The sequence below is a fragment of the Drosophila navojoa genome, chromosome 2 (assembly GCF_054131105.1).
Source record: "Drosophila navojoa isolate 15081-1374.11 chromosome 2, UAZ_NAV_1.0, whole genome shotgun sequence".
NCBI classification, from domain to species: Eukaryota; Metazoa; Arthropoda; class Insecta; order Diptera; family Drosophilidae; genus Drosophila; species Drosophila navojoa.
Genome location: NC_142890.1, coordinates 8,842,595 through 8,862,746, shown reverse-complemented (window position 1 = coordinate 8,862,746; position 20,152 = coordinate 8,842,595). Strand labels below are relative to the sequence as shown.

Below are 20,152 nucleotides of genomic sequence, written 5' to 3'. Positions count from 1 at the left end.
GGCTTCGGCTTCGGCTTCGGCTTCCACTTCGGCTTTTGACTAAAACCCGCTTCGAGCCGCGATTAACGTTGTAATTCGATTACTTTTGTGCCACATTGTTCTGCTATTGCTCTCATTGTATTTACTGTTATTGTGGCATGGTGTATGTGTGCGAATTGCTCTGGTTATTACTTTTGCTTTTGTCTTTGTCTTTGTCTTTGCGCAGTCGCCGGCGTCTCAGCCGACGCCGTCTCTGGCGGTATATATTAGAGCCGTCAGCCAACAGTCAGCACAGTTCGTTAACAGTCCTAGTCGAGATTCTAGGAGGTTCAACCAGCGTCCAGCGACCAGCGACCAGTGTCTGTGCCGTGTCGTGTGTGTGTAGTCAGTTCTCTGTTACTTCCCAGCTAACCCTACTCCTGTGAACGGCCAAGCACCGTTTTTTTTAAACCCAACTCAACTTGTGATTTACGTTTTGTAAACAAAAATGAAGCCATTTGTAAGTAAACAAACTCATATTTTACGAGAAAATATGCTAAAAAGGATAATTACCGACAAGTTAAGTGCTAGACACAATAAATAATCACACGCCATTGAGAAAACTTTTGAGTTGCCCTATAAAATCTGGTAAATTTGTAATGGATTAATTACGGAAGATAACTGAACAGTAAATAACGTAACTTATAGCAAAAGGTAAAAAAAAACCTTCAGTAAGCAGACATAGAATCCACTGAGATTTTATCTCACAACTCCACGCTTCCTCATTGCATAAAACAAAGTTTTCATAGAATCTGAAAAACGGGGATTCATATAAGACATGGCATATCAAATTTTGTCGTTTTTATATAGATTTATATTTAATATTTATTCCAGTTGAGATATTAATTACCTCTGTTATAAACATTTTTTAAGCAGTTCCAAGCCTCCTAATTGGATAAAACAATATTTTGCTTGGAATTCAATCTGTATAACGGTTTCCTCTAATATTTTTAAAAACAGTCAAGGTATTAAAGACATTTGTTAGAGTTATTTTCCAAGCAGTTTCATGCTTCTTCTTATTCGAAAAACGATTTATTTTAAAGCATTTCAAGTAATACATAATATTCTTTTATCTATATTTCTTATAATCATATAATATATTTTATTTCATTTTAACTATATTTAAAATATTGGCCACCTTTGCTGTAGCTATTTTTTAAGCTGTCCAGCAGTAGGCTATGGAGCTTACACAACACTCCAGCTGCATGTCCAGTGACACAGAAACCACCCAGAAATCAGAGACCGTTGCCATCAAGCACTACAAATTTTAACTGATAAGCCGTTGACATGTTGCATGTCGGTTAGCCACCGCACCTCTCGCAGTTCGCAGCCCCACAGCTGCTCCACATAATAATGGCCTCGTATGCGGTAATACTCGGCTACTTGGCTACTTGGCTGCTTGGGCACTTGGCTGGCCAAGTAATATCTCGAAGCGAAATCAAATCAAACGTTTCGCTTGATGGAGCTTAATGGTGAGCCAGAGATATACAAGAGAGTGTTGTGTGGATGGGCCGAGCAGACAGAGAGGCGGTCGGCCAGACTGCCAGATTGGCCAGGCGAAAGGCAATCGCAAGAGAAATTGTTTTAAAGACTGACCGACTGACTGACAAGCACAATTATTGCGCCGCCCGGGTGGCGTGAGCTGTTACGTATCTGCATAAGCTATGGCATAAGCACGGCCAACTCTTAATTATACTCTTTCCCTTGCTCTCTTTATTTCTGTCCCGCGCAGTTGATTGCCGCCGTGCTGCTCATCTCGACAGTGTCCGCCTCCTGGCATGGTGCTGTCTCCACACAGTACCAGCATCTGGACCCTCATAGCCACACCTATTCATACGGCTACGCAGATCCAAACTCACAGAAGCACGAGACTCGCGCCCATGACGGCACCACGCGCGGCTCCTATTCCTACGTCGATGGACACGGCCATTTGCAGTCCGTATCGTACACAGCGGATCCACATCATGGCTTCAATGCCGTTGGCACCAATCTGCCACAAGCGCCTGCTGTGCCCCATGTTGCTCCCGTCTACGCCGCTGCCCATTCCGCTTACGTGCCATACGCTCAGCATCCGCATGGCATCCACATCCCAGTGCTGACCCATGGCGGCGTCCCCGTTGACACACCGGAAGTTCAGCACGCCAAGGCTGCCCATGCTGCTGCTCATGCCGCTGCCGCGCACAATGCTGGCCATCATCTGTACAAGCGTTCGATCTATGGCGGTGGCTGGGCCTACGGTGCTGCTCCTGCTCACGTGCCCCTCACCCATGGTGGCGTGCCAGTCGATACACCCGACGTGCAGGCCGCTAAGGCTGAACACTATGCTGCCCATGCCAAGGCCCTGGGTCAGGTGGCTCACGCCCGTGGCACTCCCGTCGAGACTCCCGAGGTTCAACACGCCAAGGCCGCTCACTTTGCTGCCCACGCTGCCGCTCGTTCCGGTCATGTCATCGCTCCCATTGCCCACGGTGGCTACCATGTGCCTGTGATCCACAACGGCGTGCCCGTCGATACACCCGAAGTGCAGCACGCCAAGGCCGCCCACTTTGCCGCTCTCTCTCAGGCCTCCGCGGCCAGCAGCTCCCACAGCTCCTGGGACGATGGTCGCTATGACGGTCGCTGGGATGCCAGCCACGATAGCCACGCCCAGAGCTACTCCTCCGGCTATGCGCATAAGGGTCCCATCCACATCCCGGTCATCCACAACGGTGTCCCCGTCGAGCCCGCCGAGGTGCAGCATGCCCGTGCCGCGCATCTGAGCGCCTTGGCAGCGGCCAGTCACGGTGCTGCCTCCCACGGTGGCTACTACGGTGGCTCTGCGCACGAGGATGATGGCCAGTACCGTGAGCAGTACAACCACTACTAAGTCGAGGATCTGCCAGAGTCTGCCATTCACCACAACGATAACGACGAGCTCTTTTACATAATCTGCCCGACTCTCTAACGACTACCGAAGGCAGCTGTCTCTTTCACGCCACCTGTCTAACTATCTGCAACTACATATCTACATCCCTGTCATCTCGATCGGGAAAGGACTACACACGGGAGATCTGAGCAGCTGTCTCACTTGCCCGCCAACTCACCGGATCGCTTCGAGTAGTATTTCTCATCCTGTTCAACTCTTGAACCATCAATGATTATTTTCAGCTCTTACGCTCTACTTATACTGTTCTTATACTGTATAACTCTTTCTGTCCTCAACCGACATCAACTTTTCTGATTTCCTTTGTCTATAACTCCTCAATCTAACTTTGCTTTAAGCAACTCTGAACCAGCATGTTGTAAATAATTGTTGTAACTTTCAATGAATCTTGTACGAGTTATGATGTATCTATATTTTATATGAAACTGCAAACAGACAAATAAACTGCAAAAAAGTATTTGAACACGGAATCGTTTTAATTGGAAACCGCTAAATATGTAAATAATAATTATGCTATTTTCAGTGATTTTTTTTTAATGTTTAACAAAAAATTATTGGAAAAAATATGATTATCATAAAATGCAGTCTTACTTTTATTTTAATACAAAGTTCTGAGGAAACAATCGAAATTAAATTGAATAAAATGCAACTCATTCAAATGGAGAGCTCTGGAACTCTTTTAGTTTCTGTTTCATTCCAAGAATTGCAAACTGTGGACTTCACAGCATTTTAGCTTTTCCTCTTCCTCGACTGAGCTAGTATTTATCTATCTGAATTGCAATTCACATTTTATAACATTAGTACGCATTCCATTGAAATTCCATCAGAATGTTAAAGAGTGCAAGCCTTGTGCTCGGCTTGTCGTAATTGTGCACATGCATACATATACGTATATGTATAGGTATATGTTGGTATATATCCAGCTAAGAATACTCGCTAGAATCGCAAATATGTGAACATTCGAAGATGAATGCACACGTATGTAGCTGCAGTGCTTCGAGTGAAATGTGCATATGCCATTGAGCAGGAATGCAAAAGTGTGTGTGTGAAGTGTGGGGTGTGGGCTGTGGAGGGGACGTGTGGGGTCTCCATTGAATGGCATCCAAAGGCTCTCAGTGAAAGAGACAAGCAATCAATCAAATGCGGAAAATCGAACTTGCACTATTTCCAGTTTACAGACTGCGAATTTTCGCATCATGCATCGCTCCCGCTGTGTGGATTTGCTCCGGGCTATTTGCGGGTAATTCAGTAACAAATATGTACTAACACAACGTGGGTGCTCTTCAATTTGTGTGACTGTTTGGCGTCGGCCTCGGGCTGGAATTAATTTGTACACCTCATGTCGGTGGGCCATAAATTGAAATGCAACCTTTGCACTAATCAATAACCTTGGCGGCTCGACGTCAATTAAAGGGAATGCCCAACGTGGCTAACGACTAATTAAAAATTAACAATCTACGCCGCACACGCAAAGGTCAGAGCACAAGTGGCCAACACTGTTCGATTCGCATAAATAACGGAAGGGTCACGGAGCCCCAAAAAAGCAACCCGATGCCAAGCTGGCCGGCTGAAAAGGCCATTTAACGGGCTTAGGCTGGCTGGGTCGCAAAGGCAATCAAATTGAGCTATTTAATTAGAGGTGCATTTGGCAGCAAATCCGTATTTGAGCTCACTCGAGTGACCTTCGCCAGAGACAGGTGTAGTTAAGGATCACGTCTTTGGCTCGATGAAATCTAATTTAATTATGCCCGAGCAAAAACAATAAAGTGCAATTGAAATTATTTAAATTGCGAGCAGCCGCTTAAATGGTCAGCCCAGATAGTGGGGCAGCCGCAAATGTTGCTGTTGTTGCAGGCGTTGCAACGGTAGCATGACCGCAACGTTTGTGCAGCTTGCCACAAGTGTGAGGCGTGGCCAACCCCACGTCAAAAGTGAATGTGCTACATTGTTGATGTTGGTGCCTTTTGCTGTTGCTGTTGTTGTGGCTGTTGTTGTTGTTGTTGCTGCTATTGCTGTTGGCGCAAATCATTTTTGCCAACTTTATTATTGCAATTTTCGGCGTTGATTTGCACAAGTGGCAGCGAGGTGGCTGCTTGCTTCTTGCCACGATTTACTTCATTGTTTTTCTTTTATTTTTTTTTTTTTATATTTTTATAATTTCTGAATTTTCATATTTCATAGTATTCGAAGAACTCTTTTGTTGGCGCTTCGCGGCTCATTTGCATGCACCGCCAATTTGGCAATCAGTTGGGCGAGAGCCTCGTTTAATTGGAGGGTCACTTCCAGCCCAGCGACCAATTTGGTAGCACCAGCACCAACAACAACAGCAACGAGAACCGTTAAGCAAACAAATGCCAGCCAACAATTTGTATAAAACAACACAATTACTAAGCCATTTTCGACAGTTGGTTCTCTCCTATCTGCGCCAAATTGATATACACTACTTTTTCGCATTTTATTTTGTGGTAGGCGTTTTCATGCAGCGTTTTGCATATATTTGTTGAAGCGGTTTTCAGTATTTACTTCAATTTAATTTGTGGTTAAGGCCTTAATTTATGGCCTAATTGATCCAATTTGAATATATGTATGTAAATAAACTAAAGTGTTGAAATAAAATCCAAACTATTGTAATTACAGTCAAGGCTCAGACTGAAAGTTGCTGGATTGTGTAGCTAACGCACATTAATTAAAAATCTCCTCAGCCTCTCCTCTACAGAGCTGATTGCCCCTAGATTTGTTAGCTTTAATTAAATTCCATTTATTTGTGTGTTTTCTCTTTCTGTTTTAAGCAACGTAAACAGGTCAGCGAAGTGGCCAGACTCCAGCATATGTTCCTGTAAACGCTTAATTAGGGTATACGGTTTTTATGCAAATATATTCAGCATATGGAAAAAATGCATATCTAACCTCATAAATATTGCTAATTAGAATGCTACGCTCAGAGTTAATTTAAACAATTGTATTATCTCTCTCACTGATTCATCATAAAATCTGTTTATTAAGTTCAAATAAGTAAGCCGAGGAGTGATAAGTTTAGATGAGCTATGTCTTTAATTTAATAATTTTTTTGCTTTAAATGTGTGTGCTGATAAATGAAGCTAAGTCAGTGCATTACGTGGCATTGGATATCTCTCTCAAAAATTTTACACTTTTGCGTAATTATCTGAAACAAAAGAGCACACACAAATAACAGAGATACATTACCGCCGAATAACTGGCAGCAGCAACAAACTGAAACAATACGTAGAGATAATGCAACAAAATTTGCTGCTGCAAATACTGGAAACGTTTCGCGCATTTGCACAACAAAGTAAGCAGCGGATAATGTGAAATGCGATTTCGGATTGCTGATTGCTGCGTGGCAGACGGTTTCTACGGGCTTCCTTTTCACTCTTCTGCCAAATCCTGCTGTGGAAATATGCTCGGTGCAGGAGCAGCGACAGCAACGGCAACAGCAACAGCAGAAAATTGATTTTGGCTGCTGTATTCACTTCATTTTGAGTTGAACGTGCGATGCAATAAACTTGCAATTTGTTGCATATGCAGCAGCAGCAGCAGACTGATGCATGGCAAACAATATGAAAAATATCTAAAATTGTCAATTTGCGGTTGACATTTTATTTAATTAAACTAAATATCGTAACGGCAGCTGTCTCTCTATCTCGCTTTCTCTTTTTTGAGGGGTAGATGATGTGAAAATTTGTGTTGCCTGCTTTTAGGCATGCGATAAATTTACGATGCTGTTGAACGCTGCTGTCAAAAGCTTAATGCTATGACACACATTGATGCACAGTAAATAAAGCCAAGAGCAGTCACAATGAATCCTTGAACTTTAACATGCATACATACATATGTAGTTGGGGCACACGTGTAGGATATGCTTATTTATTGCCGTTTGAGAAGAGTTTAGGATTACACATAAATTGGTTGGTGTCAGAGAAACAATGTGGGATTGAAAGAGAATGTCAGTGGGAGAGAGCCAATAACTATATGACAGGAAGAGTGAGAGTGAGAGAGAGAGAGAGAGAGAGAGAGAGAGAGAGAGAGCTGCTGGCCAAAGTAAATATGAATTTTAATGTGCATTGTTATTTTAGATGTCAAACAGATGCTGCTAGGCTACAAACTTTGTCCAGCTGCTGCAGGAGAGTTTGTAAAGTACGCAGATTTATTGCAAGCACTAAAGGACCTCACATTTCTTTCTGGGCAAGAGTTTACCACCCGGGTGCATATGCAAACAGCAGTGGTTGCGTTTTGGGCATTCTCGAATTTTAATATTCGCTTGCTTGATTCTGGCACAATTGACTAGTCCTATGGCTAAAAGAGACTTAAACGACTACGTTAAACTTGTTGCTGAAGACACGGGACTGTTGGTTAGGCCACGGCGCTGCAAGGATACAGGATTTGAGCAATTTTTGTAATAAATTCTGGTCTATCCTACTTACATCGAATTGAGTTCCGGCTGTTGCCAGACGGGGGCCGGAAGTAGAGCAGCAGCCGGGGCTGGTTGAGGTGCAGCGCCACCGCCACCACCGCCGCCTCCGGCACCATTACGTGCTCCCTTGCCGCCTTTGCCACCTTTGCCGCCTTTGGAGCCGTCCGGTCCGTCGGGTCCATCTGCTCCATCCGCACCATCTTCGCCATCCGGCTGTGCACCAGCTAGACTGGGTCCACCAGGCTCTCCATTTTTTCCGCTGTCGCCGGATGTCAATGTACCACCGCCACCGCCGCCACCTCCAGCGCCGCCACCACCGGCACTGCCTTTGCCACCAGAACCGCCACTGCCACCAGCACCGCCTAAAATGCCACCGGCTTGTCCTGCCTGTCCTGCGCCGCCACCGCCGCCACCACCGCCACCACCAGCACCACCATCACCACCCTTGTCCCCAGAAGCGGCCGCAGAAGCCGCAGCAGCATCTGCCTCACTTGAACCAGCTTCATCAGCAGCATTAGCAGCCGCAGAGGAAGCCTCTTCAATCGCATTGCCACTGCCCGTGGAGGACTCCACATATTCGCCCTCCAGGCCGGGCTGCGGCTTCCACAGTCCATCATCGGCGCCATTTGGCGGCTTATAGCTGCCATCATCCTCTGGCGGCTGCACCAGCAGCAGAACAGGCGAAGCCTGTGCCACCAAATAAGTGCCTGCCACTGGCAGTGTTAATGGCACAACATGCGCCATGCCCCCATCAATACGGTGGGCAGCCCATACGCCCACGAGCGCCAGCAGCAGCTGCAGGTGTAAATGATGTTCAATCTGCGAAACAGGCATTAATTGAATTCAATTAATTGCTTACCGCTGTTGTTCGCATATTGCCGAGCAATTCAATTGGAAATTTATTGTCCCTTTTGAGTCCGATCTCCGCTGAGGCTGAGCTGGAACTAACTCCATTGGCAATGCCCTAACATTGTTTATATATGATCTTTCAGCCGTTTGCTTGATTAATTGGAACTGGGCTAAAAGCGGCGCCATTGTCTATAAATGGTATCGGCTTCTACTTCTACGGCAGCCATGCAACCGCATAAATCAAGTTCGATCCCAGTTAATTAGAGCAAAATCCACTATTACAATATAATATCGAGCAGCAATTACACATCGCACAATGATCGCGTTAATATGCGCAACTCAGTTCACAGCACCCGTTCAATCAAATACGCAGTAAGGTTTTCTCAGATCAATAGTTGAATGAATGAATTCTTGTTCTGCTAGGGCTACACCCCAAAGGCAGTATGACTCCATGGTTACCCTGTAATGTATTTAGTTAATTATGTGCAACAAGCTATTTCTAGAGTTTGCTTAAGTTAATCATTATTTCTTACAGATATTTTATGTAGTGAATGCAAGTATATAGTGCCTATGGAACTGTGGAACATATAGGGTATCAGGACAGGGATTCGATTATTTAATCAAGATTCTTGAAATTTCTTACTAGTTGATCGGCGAATGAATAATTATAATGTCGTCCCACTTAAGTGCAATCGCTGACAGCGCTGGCAGAACGCCGAGATAAGATGCCATTCATGGCCATGTGCCGGCAGTCGAGAATCTGCGCCCACTGGGAGGAGCCGGCTCAAAGTGGCGTTGGCGTTGGCGTCGCCGACTGCATGCGAGCTGTGGCCGTGTTGTAGGCAAATGTGGCGTTTGAGGAGTTACTCAACCGGTTTCCACATTCTGCGTCGCGTGTCAAATGTGTAACACAGTGGTGGCAAATATTAATTGCCAGCTGAGGGACCGATTGTGGCAGCTGTGGTTGCTGCACACGAATAATGAGCGACTATTAGACTCTATGCTGCGCTGACTAAATCAATTAAGCCAACAAGCCCGAATAGCAGAAACAACAAGATCAAAAACAACGGCAGCGAGAGGCCAACAAGCAGCAAGTAATAGAAACGAGGCCATTATCATCATCATGCTCGTCCTCGTCGTCGCTGCATCGTCTGCTGTCCCATGCCTCTTTGGCTATTCTTGGCGTTCAGCTTCAAAGCCCGGCACATTATTCACAGCGACCCAGGGGAGGGCGAGCTGGCAACTTAGTAAAACTAAATTGTTTGTGCGTGTGGCAACGGCTGATAAAAAGGCGCAGCGTGTATGCTCAAAGGATGTTGGGGTGGAGCCAGTTAGTTAGTTGACTAGTTAGCCAGTTACCCCTCCCCAAGGCATTAGCTAACTTGCAGTCAATTAGCCCAGGGACAGACGTCGGAACGCGACTGGCACGCGAAATGATGCCAACGTTGCGCATTTGGCCAAAACAGCTACCGAGATTCAATTTAGCTGGCATTGCAAATATTTCTGCGCGTCAGTGTAAGCATTGACCACTGTCCAAGGTGGGGCCCGTCGCGCGGGCTATTAATCAAAACAGAGGCGCCAATCGACTTAAATATGCTGCCCATAAATGGCTAGGCTGTGGCCCCGGCAAGGAGGCAACCTTCCACATACCATCGATGTCCTAGCCGCTCCCTTGCCACACCCCGGCCACGCCCTTGCTGGCCGCGTATAAATAGTTTGCCAGAGCCTCAACGGTGCTTCATTTGTTAGCTGACTGACAGCCGAGTCAAGTTGACGTTGCCATCGACTCTGATGGGCGGACAGTTGTTGTTGCTGTTGCTGTTGTGGGACACAAAAAGGCTTCTACGTGCCTCGCATATGCGTTGTGTGTGGGCGTGGGTATTGGAACAATGCGAGGGCGCAACCACACGAAGCTCAGATCGAAAACAGTTTACAGAAATGATTACTACTGGGCGAATGCGTAATGAGCAATGCGGCGTATGTGTGATATATGGCCCTGTCCTACACACACGATTGCCCTTCAGAGCATGCGAACAGCACATCAACAGCATCTTATGCAGCTGTCTATGGGCACATTCCATCAACATCATTAGTGTGACACATGACTGCAATTGTTGATTCACTGTACGGCCATGTATCTAATTAAAACTACGCTCGTTCCATGCTGAAGATTAAAGATATATTGTATTGTAGTTGCTTTCAGGATTTATTTTTAAATCAAATCGGACAAGCAACGGTCGCAAGGGCTGCTGATATCGGCATCTATTTACTGCTAACCCAACGGGAAATTCCTGTTAAGTACAGATTTGTAAATATCATATTTCCGCAATTGTGAATTTTGAAATGTAATATATGTTTTGATTAGTTTTGTAAAGACTGTATACTTATTTTACAATTTTTTTTTCATATTTTTATATTTTCTTTCGCAGTTTCTGCGCTTTAAACAACATGGGCATAAATTGTAAACTCGTGTACGCATATTTATTCAAACTGCATTTCCGTTTCACCTTTATGGAAAGCCGTGCGCGATGATTTATGATGTTTGTTGAAGTACTTCCACATGATGCTGACACAACAAAAAGTACATAATCTCTGAACTGAACTTTGACTGCTCGCCGTAAGTGGCATATAGAAGCCAAAGGCTCCGGGCGCAACATTTACGGCGAGCGTCAAAGGTCGTTACAGCTGTCACAATATGCAGCGTGCTGAAAGTGTCGACAAACCCATCAATATCAAACGAATGCTCAGCCAAACAAACGTATTCTAGTGCGGTTGGAGTGGAGCACAGAACAAGCCGCATTTAAATCACAATAAATCATAGATCTCCACGTTAAGGTTCACTTCCATGCCATTTGTTGTTGCGATTGCATGAATGTATGAAAAATAAAATATATTTATTGCCCAGCTAAATTCTATGTGAGACTATGGTCATAATATCATCATGAGAAAATTGTATTAGACTTAAACTCTAGGCCTTAGGCTAGTCGACTGCTTGGTTATTTTTTTATAGGTACATCAAACAAAAACTTATTACAATTACAAATTAAAGCAATTTTTACCATTAGCGAACAAGTTTTGTTTTTAATTAGCTAATGAGCCACAGCGAAAATATTTGAAATTGCGTTTAAGTGCGCTTATATTAAATGTATAAGATATGGCTCTGATGAGCTCATCAAAATGTCTGGCAAATATAGCCGAGCCGTATCAACTGCTACAGACATAAATATAACGATTTATGAGACTGCCAACAGATATTTGCACAGATATTTATTGAGCTCATATGTGTTACTTGTTGCCCATTAGCGGGGCAAAAAAGTAAGAAATAAACTGAAAACGATTACGCAGAGCCTGAATGAAACCGTATAAAACGCATGAAACTGAATGTGGGCACTTTAATAAGTGTAGCAATATTTGTATTGTTTTTATTGTTTTTATTGGGCGCCGACAAATTGGTTTTGGTTGAGTCAGCCGCTTGTGCTGGCTTTTATGTTCATATCATAACGGCATTTGTATTGTTTCTTTAGTTTTCGATTTCAGTTTGATTGCATTCGTCGGCAGCGTTTCGCTCTCTGTTATGGACTGAAGGCATTTATGGAGCTTTTCACGCCATTGCTAATGAGTAAAACATTTACGACCAGCCCCCTACCTACAATTTTTCGCCGGCTCGCCAATGCCAATAGCAACAACAATGATAGCCGAAGCAAAGCCATCCGCTTGGCCAACTTGAAGTAAGGAAACTTTAAGGTCTACAGAATTGGTGCTCTTTAATTTGGGCCAGCTCATGTGCAAAGCCTTTGGTAAATCTCTTGTAACAAGAACTTTCTATTTATAGTACTCGCATTGAAGCCCTGAGGGCTTATCAGCACGCAGCCTGCTGTCGCCAGCTTGTCTGGCGCTCTCTTTGTAAAACCGCAAGCTATACGCCGCTGGCGCCCATCCATCAATTTGGTTTACTTTATCGATAGGCAAAGCATTATCCTGATCCCTCACCAGGCTCGCCTTGTATCTGTTATGATTTCGTCATAGTTAGATGATAATGCGCTCAAGTTAAGCACGGACAATTTGACGCAAAAGGCATTCGGCTACTTGGAGTTGAGCTGAGATTTAGCCAAGGTCGACTGTTCGAAAATCAATGTTATATAGATACAAAGCTTTGCCCATGGCCCGAATTACATTTGGACCAACAATATTGTGCTGCAAAACTTTTGTATCTCATAATTGGTGGCAACAGCAATAACAACGCAGCAATGACACACTTCGAGCACAGACAAAGTTCCACTCTCAGCTTAAGTTGAATTTACACTCAGAGTCATTTTCGTAGTACCGGAGCACAGAAATCATCTATGCAAAGTGCTTGCTTTTGGCATTGGAAAGCAATTGGCAGCACTGGGAGTGGAATGGAAGCTGTTCCTGATAATTGAATGTATTGTTCTGGGAATGTTTTGTGTGTTTCTGTCATGACTCTAGTGTGCTGTAAGAAGTTGGTAGTTTTGGTTTATTTGTCGCCCATTTGCTTAAATGCCTTTGGGGAGCACAAGGCAGAGCCGTCTCCGAGTAGACCACAGAGATTCGAGTGGGTCTCTTCTCATTTCTTTTCTGTGGGCGTCTAGTTTTAGCTGATGACGCACATTCAGCGCCCGACATCGCCTTGGCTTGGCCTTGTATTTATGCTTTCGTCATCCTCCGAAGAGGAGACGACGCCAACCTGTTGGATGGGGGACTCTTTGGCTCTGGCTCATTGGCCAAGCAATTGAAGGCGATAGAAATGTAAATGAAGGATGCTTTACAAAGTCATTTGTATTTCTCTCCGTCAAGAATAACTGTGTTTCTTACGTGCTCATGCATAAACGCATATTTTTATGAATAAGTCCATCGGCCTCAATTAAAGTATCAATTTAAGAAGCTTCACGGACCATTTAAGCGACACCAGAATTAGGGTCTCTGACTCTTTGCATGTATTTATAGGCGTAATGCTGTCCCGTTCTAAAAATAATTTAAACTCAATCTGCTTTCTATTTTGGCTATTGATGAGTTTGTCAGCCGAAAGCACAAATATACAAGAGAGACGAAATTTAAACGCAACTCACAGCCCAAAAATACATTCAAAGCCAATTTGCATGCAGCACAGCGTCAAACGGTGTAATTGTGTGGGTGAGTGTGTGTGTGCTTGTGTTTGTGTGCCTGCTTGTGCCTGTGTGTGTGTGTGTATCAGGAGTAGCACCTGATCCCATTGCGAATGGGAACTTGGCTTTTATGTAGCGGCTGTTGACTTTTCACATTGGCTCCGGCCTGCCCTTAAAACAAATCATCTTTTATTATAACGCATTAATCATACGCTCTGTGAGCTCCGCACTTTGCCTTCCTGGCTGCGGAAGTGCAAAGTTCTTGCACACAGCACACACAAATACTGAGCGCTACGTTCTGTTTCACTTTGCTTACTTTGCTTTTCATCAGGTTTTGCCGGAGCTTTTAATTCTTTGCGTCCTCTTGTTGCCTACTTTTGTGCTGAGGCCATAATTTATGGCCAGGTGTGCAGTGGCTCTAATTGCGTGATAAGTTTTAGCAATGAGCATTTTGTGTGTGCTTCACTTTTTTTCTGTTGTATTTGTTTGTGTTTTTTGTTGTTTACGCTAGACCTGATGCCTTATCAGGCGTTTTTGTTACGATTGACGTCAGTTTTGTGAAGGAGCTTCAACTAGTCTCAGCAGGTCGACTGGCTCCCCGGAAACCAATTGATTTATGACTGTCGCTTATTAACGGGGCCCGCAGTGGGGCTCGCCCGGCACAATAGTGCCCTGACATTCCGCCAAAAAGCAGACAACTCTAATTGAGACAAAAAAAAAACAAAAAAAAGTTTCCCACTTAAAATGCTCAGCTCATCGCGGCAGTAGGGGGCACAGCGTGTCAGCCGTAGCATACTTTGCGGCGTGCTTCAGTCCATGGCCATGGCAGCCAGAACACAATATCCAACACTAACAATGTCGCTATTCACTTCGCAGCCATAAAACCATTGAAAGTTCGTCTAGCTGCACGTCGAACCAGAATAGCTTTGGGGCGTATGTGGTTTTTCGGCTACACAGTAACTGTGATGGGGAGCAAGGAGTTTCTCGCCGCGAGGGGCAAGTGCACTTGCGCCAATACGCGCCTCGCGACTACGGTACGCGGCTATGTGGGGTGCACGTGGATGTGCAGCTGTTTAATGCCAGCCAACCAAGCGGCAGGGCATCTGTTTATCTTGGCCCTGTCAACGCCAAACTGTTGGCCTCAAACGCAGTTCGACATTTGGTAGGCGATACCACGAAAAACAGTAAAAAGAGCAGTGGATATACCAGCTAACTTTAACTTTTCACATTTCGCATTTCGTATTTCGTCTTTCGCATTTGGTATTCAAAAACTCAGTTCACGACGAGCTATCATGCTGAGTCCTAGGCCATGTGAACGTTATTCGCCCCTTGAGCATGTGGGCGTGACACTCAACCGGAAAATTTGGGCTCAGCACGAAGTGAGGTAGCCGTGGGCCGCAAGTCTCTGAGCACACAGTGTCTATTACAAAGATACAAGTCGAGTCATGGCAGAAGTTTACATTTAAATTCAGGACGCCAAACATCAAATTAATGTGAAATTTGGATTTTGATTAAGACTGAATGAAAATAAATGGCAGCGTTAAAGTCAAATGTAAATGCTAAAAAGCACGGCAGGCACAGCACGGTATTGACAGCGAAATGCAAGACATTTGGGAGAGAATTAGACAGTCTAAGTAGCTATTGAGTCCAGCCTTGGAACAATGGAATTAACAGAGTACGTAAGTTTAGTTAAAGATGATTTAAACGGTGTAATTATATAGAATACAATTAAATGATAATAAAATACAGTTCAAGCCTTAATTGAATCATAAATCTCTCACTTTGCATGCTTTGATATATTAAACCATTATGACACGTGATTCTTAAACAGATTTTATGATGATCATTTCCCTTTTACTCACGCCGGCCACACAGTTGCTCGCAACATGTACATACATATAGGCATATCCTGGAGATGCTGTCATAATATCATGAAAGTAGCTCGTGACCCCACAGTCCCACCTATTGTTGAATAAACAAAACGCACGTCAGCCAACGCCGTATTTATGGGCGTGTCGTTAATTTTGCGCATCGCGACGGGCAGAACCAACAGCTGGGAGAGTTTTTGGGCATGGACGCTGTTCCGGCGGAGGTGTCCGCCATTTTCTGGCAATAAACTTGCAATTAATGGCCGCCAAATGAGTTTGAGTGGCCGACGCACTGCGGCCGCTTTGTGTATTTGCCTTTTGTTTGCCGCAGGTGCTTTAGTCTGTTTGCCTGGTTTGCGGTTGCTTACAGTGGCTCCGCAGCGCCCCGGCCCGGCCCGAGGTGTTGATGGCCCAGAATCGGGTCGCAGTGCGCTTTAATTTTTGGTCTATTTACCTCGCGGACTGCCGTCAGTTATGTCTGCATTAATTTAATTTAAGATTAAATTATTGAATACGTAATAAAATATGCGTGAGCCTCGGCTGCTGCCTGCAGCGTATTGCAACGATTAGAATATTAATATATTGTTTGCCAATTTCGAAACATAATAGTCGTTACACAGCATTGCAAATGGCTCGCACAGCTTAACGCCCACATAATTGAGAAAGTTGCTCGGCTGTCTCTGCAGGGTACATTTCCATATTTGCTTCAGGCGTCATTTTTATCCTATTTGAAATGTTTCGAAAGTCGGCAAACATTTTGTTGGCAGCACACTTTATGGAAATGGGAGCGTGACATAATTGTTTCAGCATGACAAGGCAACAAGCACGACTGCCAGACACGAAAGACAGCCTCTTGGCATTTCTTTTAAATTTATTTTTTATTATAAAAGTAACTAACTTTGATTAACCATCAAAATATAAATGTAAAAAAAAAAAATAAATAAATTTAAAAAAAATTCCAAGAGGCTGTCTTTCGTGTTTAATTATATATTTTAATTTTTTAATAATTTAGGCTTCATTATAAAATATTTAAGCTTATCATTGATTGATATTTATAGCACAATTCGAATTAGTTTTTTCTGCCACCTTTTCTAGTATGAAGCTGTTAAGGAGCAAAGGCAGTTTTCAGTTATGATGTTGCGAAAGCATGAACTTATTTTTTAGCTCTTTGTCATTACAGCAAACACGACCAACTACCAGCTCCAGTGTATGGCCAAGACGTCGGCAGAGCATACAGCTACCTACGAACAAGTACATAAACATATATATACACACACACACACACACTCAGCGCAGACAACAAACGTCTGGCTATGGCAACGACTTCAACTTCCGTTTCCGCTTGTAGCAAAATGCTGGGGGCAATGAAGTTAATAAAAGGGAAACCAACTTTTTTGTGCTTTGTTTAAACAAGATTTCAGGCCGTTTAGGTTTATGGCTTTGTGTTGAAACGAACGTCGAGACAGTTCACTTAGACCAACTTTTGCCCTAAGCTAATTTAGCTAATTTAAGCAACTTTCCAAGTGCGCCGTGCAACTGCGTTTCATTTAATGGTAGCACGACAAAATGGAATAATAAGTGCGTGAAATCGGGTGTCAACAACGATAAGCAATCAATGATGTTGAGAACGGAATTGAGGAGCGGGCAAAGCGGGACCTCAAGTGCATTTGTCCATTCACATTGATTGACCAACATTCAATTCAAACAAATCATTGGTTCAATTGAGTCGAATGTCTGCCAGAATTGATAATCCAAATGACAGCAGCCTCAAACAGCAATAGCAGCAATAGCAGCAACAAGACCCAAAAATAATCACAACCACAAAATGTAACGAAAAACGAAAAACACTCTACCGCACAGCTGCAAATGATGTAAAAACTGTAAAAAAGGAAAAGTCAAATGGACTGCGATGGTAAAGGGAGCTTCAAAGAGGAGCGCGGCTCAAGTCGAGTGGGCTGAAGTGTCTGGTGGAGGTTTTAGAGTGTCTAAAGGATATCAGAATGACTGGGCTGTGTTTTGTTTTGCCATAAAATCCAATTGCTTGCCATTTCCGTGGATTGGTAGTACACAAAACGAAACAAAAAACTCGTTGCCATCATGACACAAAAATTAAAGTAAGACAGAGACTGGGGGTTAAGGTGTTGATTGCTGAGCTAAAAAGTCTGCACCGCTTGCCAAATAAGAGCAAACCACTTTTTTGCCCTTCAATATTCATTCTATTCCCAGCCACATCCGACCCACTCGAAATTCCCGTGAGGACTTTGTTTTCATTTAACAAAAGCCAATTGCCTTTGCCAAGGCGGCTCTGCTGCTGTGCTGTGGTTCTGTGCTGCTGCTCCTGTTGATTGCACCGCGGGCGACCATAACAATTAGACTGAAATTAAGGAAATTAACGCCTTCTGCAAATTGTCAGCAGCAGCTTGCGTGCTGTGTGAGGTGGTTAGCCACGGAACAGGGAGCAGGGGACACACACATGACAGCTCTCTCTGCGGCTAACCGCAGCAGCAATTGTGTCCAAGTGTGAATCCAGTCAACTGATTATCAAGCATCCAGCTTAATTCCGCAGATGCTTAAGCCACAAATTCCAACTATACAATCTGCAAAATAATGTTGGTGAATAAATTCAAATTTGTATAAATCGAAAACAGCTTTAGTAACTTACTTATTCCCTGTTGCTGTTCAACATTGTTATCGTTTATTTCATTCATAGTAAAATTGTTTATCCCAACTTCATCAAAGTTCAATTCAAAACTTTGGCTTCAGCCCAACTAAGTTAACAACAAATGCTCTAAAATAGTAGCGTAAAAGTCAATAACTTTTGAAACGATTATTTCTTGAGGAGCAACACGAGCTGCTGCGCATTTGCCGTACAGTTGCAGTTGAAAGTTGGCCTCAACACGTTCACTTTAAAAAGTCAGCGAATAGTTGTAGTATTTTTTTAGATCGACTCTCTCGCTGCTGACCCCTTTTTGCACTGATGCTCTTCTTCTTATTGTAGTACTTTGTATTGTGTGCAAGTGGCAAAATGTTCATATAGTCGCCTACTTATATCTCTATTTAGTTTACTTTCCATTGCTTTTGCTTCATTGCGCAATCGGCTTTATAGTGGTGCACAACGAAAGGACTTCCTGTGGAGTTGAGCAAAGTCTAAAGGGAAATGCCTGCTGAGATTATAGCTTAGATGCACAGGCATCTAGACTAGGAAAAAAAAAATAAATAACATAGTGAACTCTATGAGCCAAGTAAGCTGAATTCCAGAGCTTTGTACAAAAAATCAATTAGGCCAATCCATGAAGCAGCGCTATATACATAGCATCTGTTGCTATAGCCCAAGCGAACTGACAATATTTGCACGGTAAATGTCAACTTTTAAAGTTCATATTGTGGTGGAATAAATGGCAGCATTGTTATTTCAACCTTTCCCCACACACGCCCACACACATGTTTTCACTCTCTTGCTCCCTTGCTCTGTTGCAATATGCCGCTCTCTCTCTCTCTCTCTACCATTCTCTGCTGAAGCCTTTCATTCGCCTGTTTGTATGCAGATTTGTTTGCTTTATCGATTGTGCGATAGCATGGACTATTTGACTGACCTCAACACCGTTTGCCTGCCCTGCGTTGCCATTTCTGTTTGCCGGCCTTTCTGCACCTGGCAAAAGCAAACAACTTCCGTGCGGTGGCAGGGCTAAGCCGGACCACTCAGACGGCCGGTTAAGTCAGGCAGGCGGCCGTAGCGTCTAAATGAGTGCATTCAGACTACATTCATGTTTGTTTTTTATTCGATTTCTTTTTCTTATCCCACAGCTGTCTTAAAGATTTACAAAAAGCAATAGCAGTAGAAGCTGTTGACTTGGAGTTACTCAGAGCAGCCGCATGTTAACCCTCAGTTACCTGAAAAAGTTCGATTGGACTTGTAATACTATTTCTAGAGTGCAGCCACATAACCATGGTTATATTTAGTTAGTTGCAGATGGCTGAAAGTTGATCAAATATATAGTTCTATTTAATTAATTAAATCGGCAAATTTAAGACACAGTTAATCTAAATAAGTGGCTGATTGCTGCGAATTACTTAGAAGTTTGTTTAGCTCACTAAACTCAGCAGCACTCAACAGTCGCTGCTTGGCGGAGGGAGGTGGTTCCGAGTCGATGATAAACAATGGGTTTCCGTTGTCTGGCGGATAATATGAGAGTCGAACTTAAATGAACAATCGATGTTATCTCTGACGTAGCCGTCCCATGGCAGCCACTTGGGCAGCGTGCACGTTTTTATGGAAGGTACTTAAATGGGGGAGCTCTGGAACTTTAGCGCCAAGTTAATGCGTTTTATCAATTGAGTTCCATCAAATGAAACACTTTGTAGCGAGAACTGAAAGCGAAATGAAGCCAAATAAATTGGATTCCTCAAACGGAATGGGTGCCCAAAAGTTAGTTAGTGGTGCTCCAGCGAACAGCCCTCCGCCGCATAAATTAGTTGCCATCGTCAGCAATCTCATTGCCTTAAAAGTATTTATTGCCAGCATTTGGGAGGAACGAAGGCGCCCTCCTGATTAAAGGTGAGTTCAGCCTCGCAGGCACATTATATGCGCAGGCTTTTCACTTTGCTCTCCTACGCGTTGCTCCATTCTGATTTTAATTGCAGTTGCTGCTCAAGTCCGGATACTCAAGCTATTTTTATACAAAAGCCTTCAGCTGGAATGCGAGACTTAACAGCTGGGTGAGAATTTAGCTTTAAGGCTTGGCGAAAGACTATGAGCTAGTAAAAGAGAACGAGCCATAATCAGTTTTTCCTTTTACTCATTATATGCATTTCATGCATATCTGCATTGCTCCGAGACAAATTTCGAAAAGTCAAAAGTGAAGTCTTTGAATTTTAGATTTGAAATAATTTGTGATGAAATTCTTTATTTATTGCACACAGAAAGAACATTTAACTGGAA

The 20,152-nt window shown here is 43.7% G+C and overlaps 2 protein-coding genes across 2 annotated transcripts; one reads left to right on the top strand and one right to left on the bottom strand.

The window, feature by feature from the left end:
- Positions 1-257: 257 nt before the first annotated feature.
- On the top strand, positions 258-3,404 carry Cpr92F (cuticular protein 92F). The gene is made up of 2 exons (XM_018097992.3): positions 258-478; positions 1,751-3,404. Exons 1-2 carry the CDS (start codon positions 467-469, stop codon positions 2,882-2,884), a joined length of 1,146 nt encoding a protein of 381 aa, XP_017953481.1. The 5' UTR covers positions 258-466; the 3' UTR covers positions 2,885-3,404.
- A 3,781-nt stretch (positions 3,405-7,185) lies between these two features.
- LOC108649007 (uncharacterized) lies at positions 7,186-8,389 on the bottom strand. Its single transcript, XM_018097994.3, has 3 exons — positions 8,233-8,389; positions 7,384-8,168; positions 7,186-7,325 (listed from the first exon to the last, which is right to left on the bottom strand). The coding sequence occupies exons 1-3, from the start codon at positions 8,245-8,247 to the stop codon at positions 7,313-7,315; spliced, it is 813 nt and encodes a 270-aa protein (XP_017953483.2). The 5' UTR covers positions 8,248-8,389; the 3' UTR covers positions 7,186-7,312.
- Positions 8,390-20,152: the final 11,763 nt, after the last annotated feature.